Here is a 15,788-nt window from a genome sequence, read left to right as displayed (position 1 = left end):
AAGTTATTAATAAGCACCATTAAAGATCGAATGTTTTAAAAGAATTTAAGTTAAATTTTTTAGTAAAAAAATTCTTAATTAGATCTTATTTACCTCTTGTCAGATCTTACTTATCTCTCGTCTGAATTATAAATTAACAAAGTCAAAACTCTTAAGAATCAAAGGATTAACGCTAAAAAGAAAAAGAATGTTATATCACTATAATCTAGTCTAATTTAAAGATCAAAATGACTATTTAGTGGTGAATTAGTTACTCACAAAGAAACACTTAAAAAAACAAAACAAAAATCATATTAAGTGACATCACTATTGACTAGTACTATTCACCTAGCAATCTTAAATGTTCAAGTTTATTATGATGCTCATTCATGTAGTCAACTCCTCATTGTACAACTTCCATTAATTCTCATTCACCAAATACACATAATAAGTCATAATCACACTCACGTGCCGTTAATAACACCGTTCCTTCCCACTTCACTATTAACAAACCAAACAGTCCCACTAAAACAACAATACACCAACAACTCTGTCTCTTTTCACTGTCTTTTCTTCCTTCCATTTCTTCATTCAAAAACATATCAACTATAACATATTAACACCACCACATGAGATTGAGATTATGAAACCAAGAAAAAATATGAAACCCTTTTATAAGTTCTTGATTCTCCTATCACTTATTACTCTCACAGAATCATCATCTTCTTCATGCAACATTGAAAACAAGAACCTAGTATCAAAAGCTTTCCAATTTGTCTCAGGATTCAACACTTCCTTATTCCAAACAAATTCCTTCAACTGTTCTTCAAAGGGTGAAATTAACATCATAGAACTTCAATCCAAAAACTTAACAGGAAACATCTCATGGAGATACCTAAGAAACATGACAAAGTTAGAGCTTCTTGATCTTTCTGGAAATTTTCTACAAGGTCAAATACCAAACTGGTTTTGGAGAAGTTTTTCAAGTTTGTCAAAAGTGAATCTTTCTAACAACAGATTCGGTGGAAGCATTGCATTGACAACAAAAACAAAACCCATTTCTCAAAATGGTTCCTTTTTCTCATCTTCACTACAAAAACTCAATCTTTCACATAACAGGTTCACAAATCAAGTTCAACTTTCAGTTTTTCATAACCTTAAAATCCTCGACCTTTCATACAACAACCTTAACACTTTACCTTATGGTTTTCAAAACCTTACAAATCTTAACTATCTTGATCTCTCAAACTGTAACATCAAAGGTAACATAAAACCCATTTCTTACCTTAAATCACTTTCTTCCTTAAACCTTTCAAATAACTCTTTGAATGGTAGTTTCCCTTTTGATTTTCCATCTCTTAACAACCTTAAATTCCTCAACATCTCAAACAATAACTTCAACTCTTCAATTTCCTTAAACAAATTCATCAAAAAATTCGGAAAATCATCATTCATTCACGCTGGTAACAACTTCAATTCCAACAACAACAACAAATCATCCAAAAAAGTACCAAACATTCATTCAAATTCAATTTCAAATTCAACTCTACCACACCACTCCCAACAACTCCATATGAAAAAGACAAAACCCATTCACAATGAGAAAACAGAACACAAACACAAACAAAAACAAAAGTCAAAAACAAAAACCGTGATTATTGCCACAGTTTCCTCAGTATCATCAATTGTTTTTGTCGTGTTATGCATCTGGGCAATCTTAGTTTACAAAAAAAAGAGAACTTTAGCCAAAAAAAACAAATGGGCAATTTCAATATCAAAACCAATAACAGGATTAACAACAGCCGTTAAGATGGAGAAATCTGGACCGTTCGCTTTTGAAACAGAATCAGGAACATCATGGGTAGCTGATCTGAAAGAACCAACATCAGCATCAGTTGTAATGTTTGAGAAACCATTGATGAACATTACATTTGTTGATCTTATGAATGCCACGTCATACTTTGGAAAAGATTCTCAGTTAGCTGAAGGTAGATGTGGGCCAGTTTATCGTGCTGTTTTACCAGGTGAGTTACACGTGGCAATCAAGGTTCTTGAAAATGCTAGAGACGTTGATCATGATGACGCTGTTGATACTTTCGTTGACTTATCTCAGCTTAAACATCCTAATCTTTTGCCTCTCTCCGGTTATTGTATTGCAGGTATGAATTTTCTCCCTCCATTTATCATGTTATAGATACGAAATTTCATACTTGTCGAAAAATATGTGACCCACATTAGTTTGACAATCGAATTTTTGTTCTATGCACGAGTTAGTCTATGTTTAGTATTATAGTAGATGTATTAGGTGATTCGCAATAATTTTGCAAACGCTGCAGTACGTAGTTTTTAGAAAATTACAGTGAGTCGCTATAATTCTGACATATCTATAGTCCGTAGCTTTTAGAAAATTATAGTGAGTCGTTATGACTCTGACATATTGGTAAACTTTGATCACTTACTTAAGGAGTCAAGGTATTTAGAGCTTAATTAGACCAATTTTTTTAATTATTTTTTGTTTTCTAATGGTTCCAAAATTTTGAATTTTTTTGTGTTGCATTGTCCTTTTGGGTAAACCTGATGACATTAATGAGTTTCACGGGTTATAAATATAGTAATGTCGTTCTCTTCATGTGGGAACAATTTTATCACCTAAATCTAGGATTGATTATTTGGAATTTTATGCAAGTACTACTTTTCAGTTCTTAGTTTTTTAACAGCAAATTAAAATGAAAAAATCAAAAAAATTAAAATTTGTTGACTCAACTGTGATACCATACAATTGTTAAGGACACCTAGTTAGTGTTAAAATTATATTTGTTGTTTAACCTTTTTCCAAAGGATAATAAGATAATTTTATGGATTAAATAATTTTACTTAATTATTTTTACTAGTACTAGTATTTTTTCTCACATGCATATTTTGGTAAAAATACCGCTAGCATATTTTGTTCTCACATGTGCTATTATTATATTTTGGTAAAAGCTAACAATATGTTTCAACTTATATAGAAAAAAAATGTAGTAACATGTAGTGTTTGTTCAAATTAATGAAAAATAACAGTACTTTTTTTATTCAAATTGAATTTGTTTGACTACTCCATGAATTGAATTCATAAGATTGTGTTTCTTTTCTTACAGAAGGAAATTAGATCATTATTTAGTAGTAGTAAAACACAAGTTTTACATTCTTAGTTTAATTTGTTGGCATTTGTGTGGAATGTAATAGGAATTTGCAAACAACAAAAATGGTGCATGAAAATTAAGAGGTTGTTATTGTTAATTCTAAAAATGATGCATTAAATTGTTACATTCATGTATGATCTATATAATTTGCTGGATTATTTTTATTTTGATTATATTTCAAATTTCAGGGAAGGAGAAGCTAGTGTTGTACGAGTTTATGTCAAATGGAGACTTAGGCAGGTGGCTACACGAACTACCAACGGGTGAAACCAACGTGGAGGATTGGAGTAGCGACACGTGGGAAATTCAAAATGGCGTCGGTTCACAAACCCCCTCACCAGAAAAAATGGGTTGGCCAACACGACACCGTATCGCTATAGGAGTAGCGCGTGGTCTAGCTTTTCTCCACCATGCAGGTTCAAAGCCTGTCGTTCACGGCCATTTGGTAACATCAAATGTCCTTCTCGCTGATGATTTTGAGCCTCGAATTGCTGATTTTGGGTTCCGAAAATTCGGGCAGCAATGTCCTCCGAATTGCAGCACCGAAACAGATGTTTATTGCTTTGGTGCGGTGCTTATGGAGCTTTTAACGGGGAAGCCTGGTACAGCAGAGACGGTTGTTTGGGTGAGGAAGCTTGTAAGAGAAGGTCATGGAGTGAGGGCGATTGATGAAAGGATGAAACTCGACGGTGGTGACTCAGAGAATCAAATGGTGGAGAGTCTTCGAGTTGCGTATTTATGTACTGCCGAGTCACCTGCGAAGAGGCCCACTATGCAACAAGTTTTAGGGCTTCTCAAAGATATTCATCCAAGAGGCGGACATAGATTGAGTTGACTCGTCCACTGGCTTGTTCTTCTTTTTTGATTGTTTTATGGTCCATGCAATTATTAGTGTATGTTTGTTATCAAAGTGAGTTTCGAAAAAATTCAAAGTGTTGCTTTTGAAAATCACATTAGCTAACCGTGATTTTAGCAAACTCACTGTGATATCAAAGTTAGGCTTACAAGAGTTTGAGGTTTAACCTAGACTAGATGGAGTCTTGGATTTGGACCATGTTTTTTGTTTTGTTTTTTTGAAATATTTATTTATGATGATGGTTATGATTGCAATGTGTATATACTAAAAAGTTTAGGAGAAAAAAGGGAAAAAGAAAAAGGGGAAAAGATGGACAAAATGAAGTGGGGAAAACCTTGGATAGGGTAATGAATGAATGGGAAGGTGTTGTGTAGTATTTTTTGTTGAGCATGCAAAGAGTAGAGATTCCCACTTATTATTGCTTGTCTCTTCTAAGAGGGTCTTCCATCATTTTATTTACTTTCTTTTCCTTTTCTAAATAACTTTGTTTTATTATTTTCTTTTTTTTTTATCCTTTGATTTTGTCTTACTCTCTGTCACTTTGTTTTCTATTACTTTTTTTTTGGTAGAATATTGTTTTATATTACTTTATATACTTTATTCTTATGGGTTTAATTTATTTTATCTTTAGTAAAGAATAATAATATTCTCCCAAAAGAAACAAAGAGAGGTATGAATGTGATAGAGATACCTATCAACTATGTCCTTTTCAAATTTCAAGTCCATTTGCTAGTAGGATTACTTGCTTGTTAGGGTGTCACAATGTATGTGCCGTGTTTGAACATTATGGGGTATGTCGTGACTCTTCAAGTGTGTTTTGGATCCCATTTGGGTTAGGTAAGCTTAATATTCTTGATTTGTTAATATTGTAAGCTAAATATTATGGTCAAGTGGATCAATTTGTAGTGTCAATAATTAGCTTTCAGAAGTTGCGTAGTTGTTTACCATGATTAAGAGGTTGAGTGTCAATCAATGAAAAATAGTATAATGTATGTACTATGTAGTATCATGTATGAACATGAGAAAATAATAATTCAATTCGTCCACCAACTAAGAAAATTTAATGAATGCATGTGAATATATTACGATGCCATCATAATTCAGGTGTTTGCATTTTTTTCTATATTTTAAAAGTCCGGATGGTTGAACCAATAATTTTTATTTTAATGTTATATTTAAGAATATTATTTTGCTAGAAAAAATTGTTATAGTTAGAGATAAAAATATTGAACTTAGGAATGACTACTCCTAGATTCATAGTTGTTTAGTTTCTTTTCTTTTTCCGGGCTTTTGCTCTCATATGTATTAAAAAAAAATTGTTGAAATTAAAATCTAATTCATCGACAAATTATGACGGTCCACAATTTTTTTTTTATTTTCGCCATCAGTATCCGACCTACTAGACCGTCTAATTTGGTTCGGATGTCGGTTTTGGTATTAAGTAGTTCAGCCCTCTCTCGATCGTAGTTGCGGGAGATCAAACTGTGGTTCTTCCTATCAAGTTCAGCGTCAATCACCATTAGACCAACTAACAATTGGTTGACTGTCCATAATTCTGAATCCATTGTATGGGCAGGGGCGGACTTATGTGAGGCTTGGTGTGGCTATAACCACACCAGCTCAGCCCAAATATTTTTTAAAAATAATAATAAAAATTTTATAAATAATTTTAAATTATTTTGTATACATATTTGTACAAATATTAATGTAAATATTAGTTTAGAGTTTATTATTAATGTTCTGGTGAACACTCAAAGGGTGTTGTATTATTGATAATATATGAATGATATTACATGAACTTATCAAATATGGACTGATAAAAATACCATGATCCTTTACAATGAAAATACAGAGCTATTTATAGGTTACAATTTCCTTCTTCCCCAAGTTTGATCTCGTGGAATTTCGGCCACCACCGTCTTCTCCGGCGAACCAGTGCAAGGATAGGGGTGGTTATTCATTCCTTCGTCCCCAAGCTATGGAGGAGGTGGAGGGTGATGGTTTCTTTCCCGTGAAGCTAGACAGTTGACCTTATGGAAGAAGAAAATATTTTGGGCGCGATTCCTAGTTCAAAGATATAATTGGCGCCACATCGTTTCATCCTGCCACATCATGTATGCTCGCCAACTCGTCTTCCTGGATCACTTTGATTGGGCTTTGTTACTTTTGGACTTATTGGACCTAACTATTTTATCCTTTAATCCAGTGCCCGATCCAATTGATGACCGTAAGTCTCTCGATGCATATTAATTTAAATATTAGTGCAAATTAGTTTATAGTATTCAACTCTTTGGTTATACAAAGTGTATTATTTTAAGTTATATAATTTAATTGTATAATAATCAACTTTAACGATTGTGGCATATAAATATGAAATGACATAAAACAATATGTTTAATTTTTTCAAGTAAGAAGATATGGGTAAAATTGGAATAAAAATTAATAAGTTATAAGTTAATTGAATTAGTTTATCAAAATAAACTATAAGCTAATAAAATTTTGGGTTCTATATATTTTGGTCCAAGATAGAATTTTGTGATGTATCAAACAATAGTAATATGTATGATTTCACATATATTCAATAAGTTATAGTCTTTTCTTTTATTTCGAATAGAAATTTTGTAAATTTCTGGATATAGTTTGTCGATTTGTTAATTTCTTTTTTTTGAAATAGAAATTTTCTGAATTGTTGGTGTTTTTTTTTAGATACACATGTGTAATAATAATAATTTCATATGTTATTCGTTGTTTAACTGAATTATTTAGATAACGATGATTTTTTTTTCCAATAATGCTTAAAAAATTTCGCCACACTGGTAATCTATGCTCCCTGTGTATGGGTACTTCCCTTGCCTCTTTGAGCTTTTTTAAAACACTGTTTTTCTTCCCAAGATTGAGCAAGGAGAAAAATTCTATACAGCATTTTTTCATCAAAATTCTTACCTATTCACATTTACATGACCTTTGAATTTATATGTGATGAGTTTTTATAATTGTCAAAACAATTATACAGTGATAAAATCACAAATATAAGATTATGAATAACAGTGTTTCTAATTTTCTTACAAGACAAAGACACCCATTGAATATCTGATTGATGAAACATTAAAGTGGAAATGTTTCAGTTTTGAAGCTCTTTTGCCTTTTGCTTTGCATATACTAATAGTACATCATGTTGCCAAATAAGCTACAAATCTATTAATGAGTCATTATTATGACTTTACTATTTTTCTGAAAGATTTTCATGGGGCAAAGTTGCTTTTGACCTTTGTAATTTAGAATAAAATCAGTGACTAGTTTCGATTAAAGCAAGATGATTAATTCCTGAAGTTGGATTCAGTCATAGTCAGTAACTATCTTTATATTTGAGGCAGACACTACTAGGGTATGCTTCTCTTTTGGTTCTTTAATTAGGAAGTATAAAGCCCAAATCATGCACCTACTGTGCACAAAGCACATCAGCATATCATCAACATGTTGATGTGGAAAATTGATATGGTAATCCCTCGAAGAATTGAGAGTATTTAGGGTATAACTAATAAGAACAAGCACATAAATATATGGGCGGATTTACAATCCGGTCAGCCCAGACACTTGTCCATGTTATGGTAAATAATTTGATATTTAGGGATTAGTTTGAGATAAAATTGAAATTTGCAAGTGTTAATTTAGGGCAAAACTGAGATTTTGTTCATAATTTATAAATTTTCTGACTCCGCCAAAATACATTTATATATAGTACCTACAAACTAATTTAAGTAATTTGTTCTCTTTGCTTGTTGGACAAATATACTCAATTCTTCGAGGAGTGATCTAGAAAAAATCATTAATATGTGAAAAGTTACGATATATTTATCAAAGAAACTTTCAATTTAGTGCAAATTGGGTTTGTAAGAGACCACCTCCAAAATCTATAAACAACGGTATTTTAAGTCGGGTCTATATTGTCGCGTCATCTCAATTTTTGTTCTAATAGTGTAATTATTAAAAAGTCTACGTTGTGTCAGAATATTTGTCTTAGGAACGTTGCTTGCTAAAGCAACGAGCAGTCTAAGTTTGAGGAATCTAATGAAAAAAAGTTAAAATTATCATACTATGCTTTGGCGGACTAGATAAATAAACCACCACTGAAGTTAATGTTAAGAATCAAGGTCTAAATCACCGTCATACAAAATATACACTTATAGTTGTTTACGACTCACTTTTTCCTCAACTTATTTGCTAAAATATATTAAAATACTAGATAGTCTTTAAATTATAAAATTCGTCATTTTAATATTTATTGTTCTAACATTTGAAATAACTTAAGAAAACATAAATGTCTTAGTAAAATAAAGTTTTAGATTCTACAATCCAAACAACATTTCGTATTTTACAATTCAAGTAGGGTCTTTTTAGAAATTCAGGAGGTTCAAGAAATTTGGGGAGGCGAAGAAATAGTCTAACAAGTTTGGGCTGACCCAATCGAATTCTGAAAATGTTTTGGCACTTTGGCAGCAAACCAGATGGGCATGGGCCGGTTTAAATTCACACCTCTAGTCATTATTTTATGATATTTTCTCTTTAGGCCCCCCATGGTTCTTTTTCACCCTATGGATTTTACTTTTTTGCCATTCAATAAAAACTTCGGTTTCTACGAATCGAATTTTTTTTGCCTTGAAAACAAAATTCGGTTTCTGTTAACCGAAATTTTCCTGAATTTGAACTAGAAAAAACTTCGGTTTCTGCGAACCAAAGTTTTTATCAAGGGCAAAATTGGAATATTGGGGGTATAAAAGATACATGGGGGGCCCGAAGAGAAAATATCTTATTTTATACTCCCCCTAGTCTTTTTTTTTTGGTAGATAAAGGGGCTAAAGCCCAAAGAAAGAAAAGAAAACTACAATTTAACTACTCGGGGGAAAGACACACCCCTATTATCATCAGAAAACACTTGTATCACCTCTTTAGGCGGACGGTCAAATACCTCTTCTCCTCCCTGTAAAAAACATCCCATATTAGCAAGAATATCTGCACATTTATTCGCCTCCCGATACACATGATTAATTTTAATCTCCAAATTTGAATCTAAGTAAATTCTTGATTTTGTTTAAAAGCATCCACCTAGCTGCATTCCCTTCTTTATTCATTTGAATGCTACGCACCACCACATATGAATCCAAATGAACTTCCAGCTTCAAGATGCCTTGATTTAAGTATAAAAAAAAGTTCATTGAATGATTGATGTATCTAGTCTAAGATATAATTCAGATACATTAATATTTCAATGTATCTAAAAAGTAAATGTTTTCGGATCGTAGAGAGTATAAAAAAAAAAAATCTTCCAGCCACTTTACAATTTTATTTATATTACAAGTCTACTTAAAGATATTTTTCAATAATATAAAATTCTATTAAAAAATATCTTTTAATAATATATTTTACAACACATTTTTTATGGAATTGAACTTGATCCAATTTCATGATAGAAAAATACAGTTGCAGACTTGCAGTATTCCTATTAGAGCCCCCTCGTTACAGTAATTCAGCATGAATTTATGGAACATAAATAAATAGGAAAATGTATTGTACAGGAAACGAGGATTAGCAAAACGATGAATAATCTTTTTGTGTGTGTGAGTGTCCAATGACATGTCATTTGGTTCATCTAACAAAAGAAACTAACTTATATCAATTCAGCAATGTGCATGTATAAGGTGTTTTTGTCTTTTAATTGCATCAACCTTTTGCAAATATTGAACAAACAAACAAGGTTCATCTTCCTCGTATCTAACCCTCAGATTTATGCTGGGGATGGGGACTGTGGGACATGATATATGAAACTAGTTCATACAAAGTTGGTGCTTCCAATTTTTGTGGGGAACTAGAAGTCAAAACCGCATACACATTGGCTACTGCACGGCCCATGACATGAAAAAGTCCAATCAAGTATCTTCATCGCAAGATTCTCCCACCTATGCATGGTATGGGATAAATGCCGAGGAAAAATGAAAAGTGTTTGAATCGTACTTTGGTGTAAAAGACATTAATTTATATAGTGTAGATAGTTATAATCGTCACCGTAAGATCTATCGTGAAATGTGGGAAGCCGTTAAAATTAGTCTAACGGTCAAAATAAGTTATAAGCTATAAGTCGTAATTTGAAATAGTTTATGAAATTACGATAAGCTCATAAAAAAAATGTTACTAAATAAATCTAGTAAAAGCCAATATAAGTTCATAAATAGGCCAAATGATTAGCAACGATTTTGATGCTTATAAATTATCCACGATAAATAACATTTGAAGAAAAGTTTGGTTATCGAACACATATAATTTGACTGAGCAATCATATAAGCTAGTTGCCGCCACTTTTGTCAAGAAGATTGGAGTCGGTCAAACCCTTATCGGAAAATCGACTCTAATACCACTGTTGGTGTTGGGTCATGAGGGGAGTCCGGGGAATCATCCACATTAAATCAAAAGCAATCACACAAATGAGTTAGATACTACATCTTTATACAAAACTTTGAGACATTAAAGTTATTAGTATTTCACTTATATATTGTTCAACCTCCACCTTTTTAAACATTGTAAGATTTTCAATCTCGCAAAGAAATAAATATTACGAGATATAGTCCTTCTTTTGAAAAAATTAATAGTATCTTAATATGAGTCCGAGTAAGCCGGCATCAACTTATCAAGAGATTGAGACACCCTATCTAAAACTCAAAATAAAAACATATTGAGATTTTGTGTGTGGGGAACTACTTTCTACTACTACACAAGTCCAAAAAGTGAAGAAGAAAGGCTTCAAGCAAGTGCAATTTGTCTTACTCAAATTGCTTTGTTCACACTTCTTCACACACCATTTCTTAGCTGTAGACTGTAGTGTCTTTTATCTTATAAAAAAAATAAAATAAATACTAGTAGTGTCTCTTCAACTGTGCATTACTCACTCTCTATTCTAAACTTTCTTTCTTTAGTTTTACATTATTTATTTATAATTTCTCATTGTCTCTCTCTCTCTCTCTCTCTCTCCTACTTCCATCATTTCATTGGTCTTTACCCTTCACCTTTTTCAACATTCATACATTGACTCTAAACTCACTTTGCCAGTTTGCCCTTCCCTCTAAAAGTTTTTGTCTTTTTTCATCCACATTTCTCTCAACCTTTTTCATTTTCTTTCATTTTCATCCTTCATAGCCATTATTAATATTTTTGGAACCAAAAACAGTGTTACACAAAGTGTTGCTTAAATCATGGAACCTCCAAAGCAAGAGGAAATATGCCATCAACCAATGGACCAACTTCATGGCATAGAGTACTGCATAGATTCAAACCCTTCTTGGGGTTAGTAATAGTAACCTTTCCCTCATCTACATTTTCAGTTTTTATATTCTTAGATAATTAAAGTTAAAGTTCTTACTATTTTTAAGTATTTTTATTATGTGTTATGACCATTTTGGTTTCACTGAGTGTGTTATGTATGTTTTGAACTGTTAACAGTTGAGTCAATAATTCTGGGTTTCCAGCATTATATTCTGGCTTTAGGAACTGCAGTTATGATTCCTTCATTTCTTGTGCCTTTGATGGGTGGAACTGATGTAAGTCATTCCAAATTTCAACTACTCCTTTTACTTCAATAGTTATGAATTATGATGAATTTATTTGATATTTAGGGTCTGTTTGGTAAGACGCGTTTTTTAGCTTATAGTTTATAAGCTCATATCTAGTCAGAAAAAGAAGCTTATAAGCTCGTATGTTTAAAAAAGACTTATTTGGTAACTATCATTTTATCGCGAGCTTATAGCTTATTGGTAATATATTGATGATTTTCAGGGTGATAAAGTGAGGGTGGTGCAGATTCTACTTTTTGTAGAAGGAATTAATACACTTTTGCAGACACTCTTTGGAACTAGGTTACCAACAGTGATGGGAGGGTCTTATGCATTCATGGTACCAATTATATCCATTATTCATGACTCCAAATTGGCTTCCATTGAAGACCCACATTTGGTTAGTACATTTCTCTAATCTATATGGTTAGTAGTACATTTCAATTTTAACCTTATGATTATAGTATAGTGTTGTGAATAATTAGTGTTAGAACAACTAATCCGGCTCTAAAGTAATTAGATAAATAAACACACACAAGAATACACCTATTGATCACAAAGTTCGACCAATTGTGTCTGCATCTACGACAACTGAGTGGCTGTTGTAGTTTTTCTATCAGACAATGCTTAGGCTTACAGTGCACTTTCAACTCCGCTCGTTCTGCTATACTTCACTCGAGTGTCTGTCCACTTATAAGTGAATACGAGTCATGCTTAACGATTGAGCTATTTAAGAAGTCCAAAATCCAAATTATGGAACATTTACACACACATTATGTTGAAGTTAACTACTTATTAACTACTAGTTAACAGAATGTGTACGTTTATGCACTTAAATTTATTTTCATAGATTGAACTAATGCTCTTTCCATTTATATCCAGAGATTTGTTAACACTATGAGAGCAGTTCAAGGTGCAATGATAGTAGCATCAAGCTTACAAATTATTTTGGGCTTTAGTCAATTATGGGCCATTTGTTCTAGGTAAGCTATTCTATGTGACAAAATTCATATATATATCAACATCAAATAATTTTCTGTCTTCTTCCTACTAATTTTCAGGTTTTTCAGTCCACTTGGAATGGTTCCAGTAATTGCATTATCTGGTTTCGGGTTATTTAACCGAGGGTTCCCTGTGGTACAACGATAGCTCACTTGTCAATAATACATGTACTTAAATTCACTCTTTCTAGGCTCATTTTTCAGCATTAACTTTGTTTTCTCTTCAGGTTGGCCGTTGTGTCGAAATTGGAATTCCCATGTTACTTCTGTTTATAGTCTTCTCTCAGGTACTTACCAACTTCGCTTTGCTACGACAAACATTTTATTATGATTGTGTTACATATTTGTTGTGTTGTATGCAGTACTTGAAGAATTTTAATGCAAGACAGCTACCGATATTAGAGAGATTTGCGTTGCTTATATCAACGACAATGATATGGGCTTATGCACATCTCTTAACAGAAAGTGGAGTATACAAAAACAGTCCAGAATTAACTCAACATAATTGCAGAACAGATAGGGCTAACCTCATTTCTTCTGCTCCATGGTTAGTACCAAAAGAAACTGTTAAATAGTTGAATATTTTTCTTCATATTTTTAACTTAGGAAACTTATTTATATGAAAGCATTAATGAGCTTTTGTTGAGCTATTGTTGTAAATGTGTCTTGAATATGTTGCTTTACAGGATAAAGATTCCATACCCTATTGAGTGGGGTGCTCCTACATTTGATGTTGGTCATGCTTTTGGCATGATGGCTGCTGTTTTGGTCTCCTTAATTGAGGTACTATAAGTCTGTTTGGATTGACTTATTTGAGTTTGTTTACTTGCATGAGCACTTGTTAGACTGTTTAGGAGAGCTTATGGAAACTGCTTATGACATGTCCATAAGCTGCTTTCATCTTATTTCTATAAGCTCTCCATGATAGCTTATGAAAACAACTTTTAACTCATATGAAAAAGTTTGACTTCATTTTATCTTTTGTTAAGCGCTCAGTTAAGTTGTTTATTTGTCAGTCAACTGGGGCATACAAAGCTGCATCACGGCTAGCAAGTGCAACACCGCCTCCTCCTCATGTTCTGAGCCGCGGTGTTGGCTGGCAGGGAATTGGAGTCTTGTTGAATGGACTATTTGGAACACTGACTGGTCCAACAGTTTCTGTGTAAGTGCTATTCTTCATTATTGTTCATAGTTTTCACTTTAAATGGGATACAAATTGATTCTTATAGGTTCATGACAGAGAGAATGTAGGGCTTCTAGGAAGCACTCGCGTTGGAAGTCGACGAGTCATTCAAATTTCAGCTGGCTTTATGATATTCTTCTCAATGTTAGGTGAGTCATCATATCAAATCTAATGTCCTTTCAAGATCTATATTTCATAATCTTCACTTACAAGTCACAAGGAACAATAGTCCATGAATAATCCATGTCTTTCTTCAGGAAAATTTGGTGCCTTTTTTGCATCAATACCCTTTCCCATTTTTGCTGCTATGCACTGTGTCCTTTTTGGTCTTGTGGGTGAGTAGTAATCAAAATTTCACCTTTTGACTTTGATTCCTCTCTCATTTTTATGACTAATACTATTTTTTGTTTTTCAGCTTCTGTGGGGCTATCATTTTTGCAGTTTACTAACATGAACTCAATGAGAAATCTCTTTATAACTGGGGTTGCCCTTTTCTTGGGCATGTCTATTCCTGAGTATTTCAGAGAATACACTTCCAAGGCCCTTCATGGTCCTACTCATACAAAGGCTAGATGGGTGAGTTTGTTGTTTTATTATGTTTCAATCATTTTGGCATTAAACTCAAATGCATGCATATACATCAAAATGTTTGAATATTATAGGTAATACATTACATGATATTTTATTGAAAACAATGGCTACTAGCCACTATCTCAATATGCATGAACTGTCCCGTAAGTGTAGCTCAGTTGGTAGCTACCATGTGTCAGGAAATTACTTACTTTCCTGTAATAGTTTAACATAGATTATTTACTTTCATATAATTCTCTTTTATGAAGTTATTAATTTTCTTTCTGTTTGATTTTCTTTCTTCTTTCAGTTCAATGATTTTGTCAATACTATCTTCTTCTCATCCTCAACTGTTGCATTTATTGTTGCTGTGTTCTTGGACAACACACTTGATTACAAGAATAGCTCCAAAGATAGGGGAATGCCATGGTGGACCAAATTTAGAACATTTCATGGAGATACCAGGAATGAAGAATTCTACACCCTCCCTTTCAACCTCCACCGGTTTTTCCCTCCATCTTAACAAAGAAACTTATGTTTCATAAAGAAATATGTTAAGAGGAAAAATATAATTTCCAGATAAGGATTGTATTTTCTTGGTATGAGAGTGAGGAAGAGTGATAAGTGATAACTGTGTATCATATGAGTAGATTATTAATGAAGAAATTTATCATAGTTTAACATAGATTGTTCATGGCATTTCATTTTGGACTATGTGCCTGTTTGAGTTGACTTATTTGTGTTTATCTACTGACATAAGTACTTGTAACGCTGTTTGGAAGGGCTTATAGAAACAACTTATGACATGTTCATAAGCCATATTCCACTTAATTTTGTAAGCTCTCCAGGATAGATTATGAAAACAATTTATATGCTATATGAAAGAAGTTTGATTTTATTTATTTTTGTTATAGAAATAGCTTATACTTAAACACTTATATGATAAGACCTTATTCTATAAGCACTTAAATCAACGGTTAATGAAATTCAATCACAAAATGTGTTATTTATTACACTTATATGGATATCTATATATACTTCGTCCATAATTCCTTGTGGCTGCATTCTGACCTTCCACGAATCATCTTATTTACTCTAACTTCAAAACGGTTCCATCATATGCTGTCATTCTCAGTCAAAATTGTAGCTAGCCTTGTCTTGTTCGGCGCAAGGTAGGAGCATGACCGCCACCATAGTAGGTGTTATTTTTCGGTTTTGAAAATCGTTTTTGAAAATAATAGCAACTGTGAATTTATCGGCCGAGTCGCGGTTCGATACGCTCTCTTTAAGACGTTTCACGGCACTACCCAAATTGTGCAAGGTAGACTATCAACCGTGAAGTCCCCAGGATAAAACAGCCAATTCAAGCGAAATACCGTTAACTACTGCACAGTAGAAAACGGCCAGAAAAACACCTCC

At 32.9% G+C, this 15,788-nt stretch overlaps 2 protein-coding genes across 2 annotated transcripts; both read left to right on the top strand.

The window, feature by feature from the left end:
• The first annotated feature begins 220 nt into the window (after positions 1-220).
• LOC123898131 (calmodulin-binding receptor kinase CaMRLK-like) lies at positions 221-4,435 on the top strand. The gene is made up of 2 exons (XM_045949020.1): positions 221-2,138; positions 3,350-4,435. The coding sequence occupies exons 1-2, from the start codon at positions 623-625 to the stop codon at positions 3,994-3,996; spliced, it is 2,163 nt and encodes a 720-aa protein (XP_045804976.1). The 5' UTR covers positions 221-622; the 3' UTR covers positions 3,997-4,435.
• A 6,405-nt stretch (positions 4,436-10,840) lies between these two features.
• On the top strand, positions 10,841-15,267 carry LOC123898134 (nucleobase-ascorbate transporter 2-like). The gene is made up of 13 exons (XM_045949024.1): positions 10,841-11,349; positions 11,506-11,603; positions 11,839-12,015; positions 12,498-12,598; positions 12,677-12,752; positions 12,844-12,903; positions 12,979-13,163; positions 13,303-13,399; positions 13,633-13,778; positions 13,857-13,948; positions 14,057-14,134; positions 14,215-14,375; positions 14,680-15,267. Exons 1-13 carry the CDS (start codon positions 11,259-11,261, stop codon positions 14,890-14,892), a joined length of 1,575 nt encoding a protein of 524 aa, XP_045804980.1. The 5' UTR covers positions 10,841-11,258; the 3' UTR covers positions 14,893-15,267.
• Positions 15,268-15,788: the final 521 nt, after the last annotated feature.

Source organism: Trifolium pratense, linkage group LG7 (genome assembly GCF_020283565.1).
Source record: "Trifolium pratense cultivar HEN17-A07 linkage group LG7, ARS_RC_1.1, whole genome shotgun sequence".
NCBI lineage: Eukaryota > Viridiplantae > Streptophyta > Magnoliopsida > Fabales > Fabaceae > Trifolium > Trifolium pratense.
Note: the sequence above shows the minus strand (reverse complement) of the source record. Positions and strands in the feature narration are given on the sequence as shown.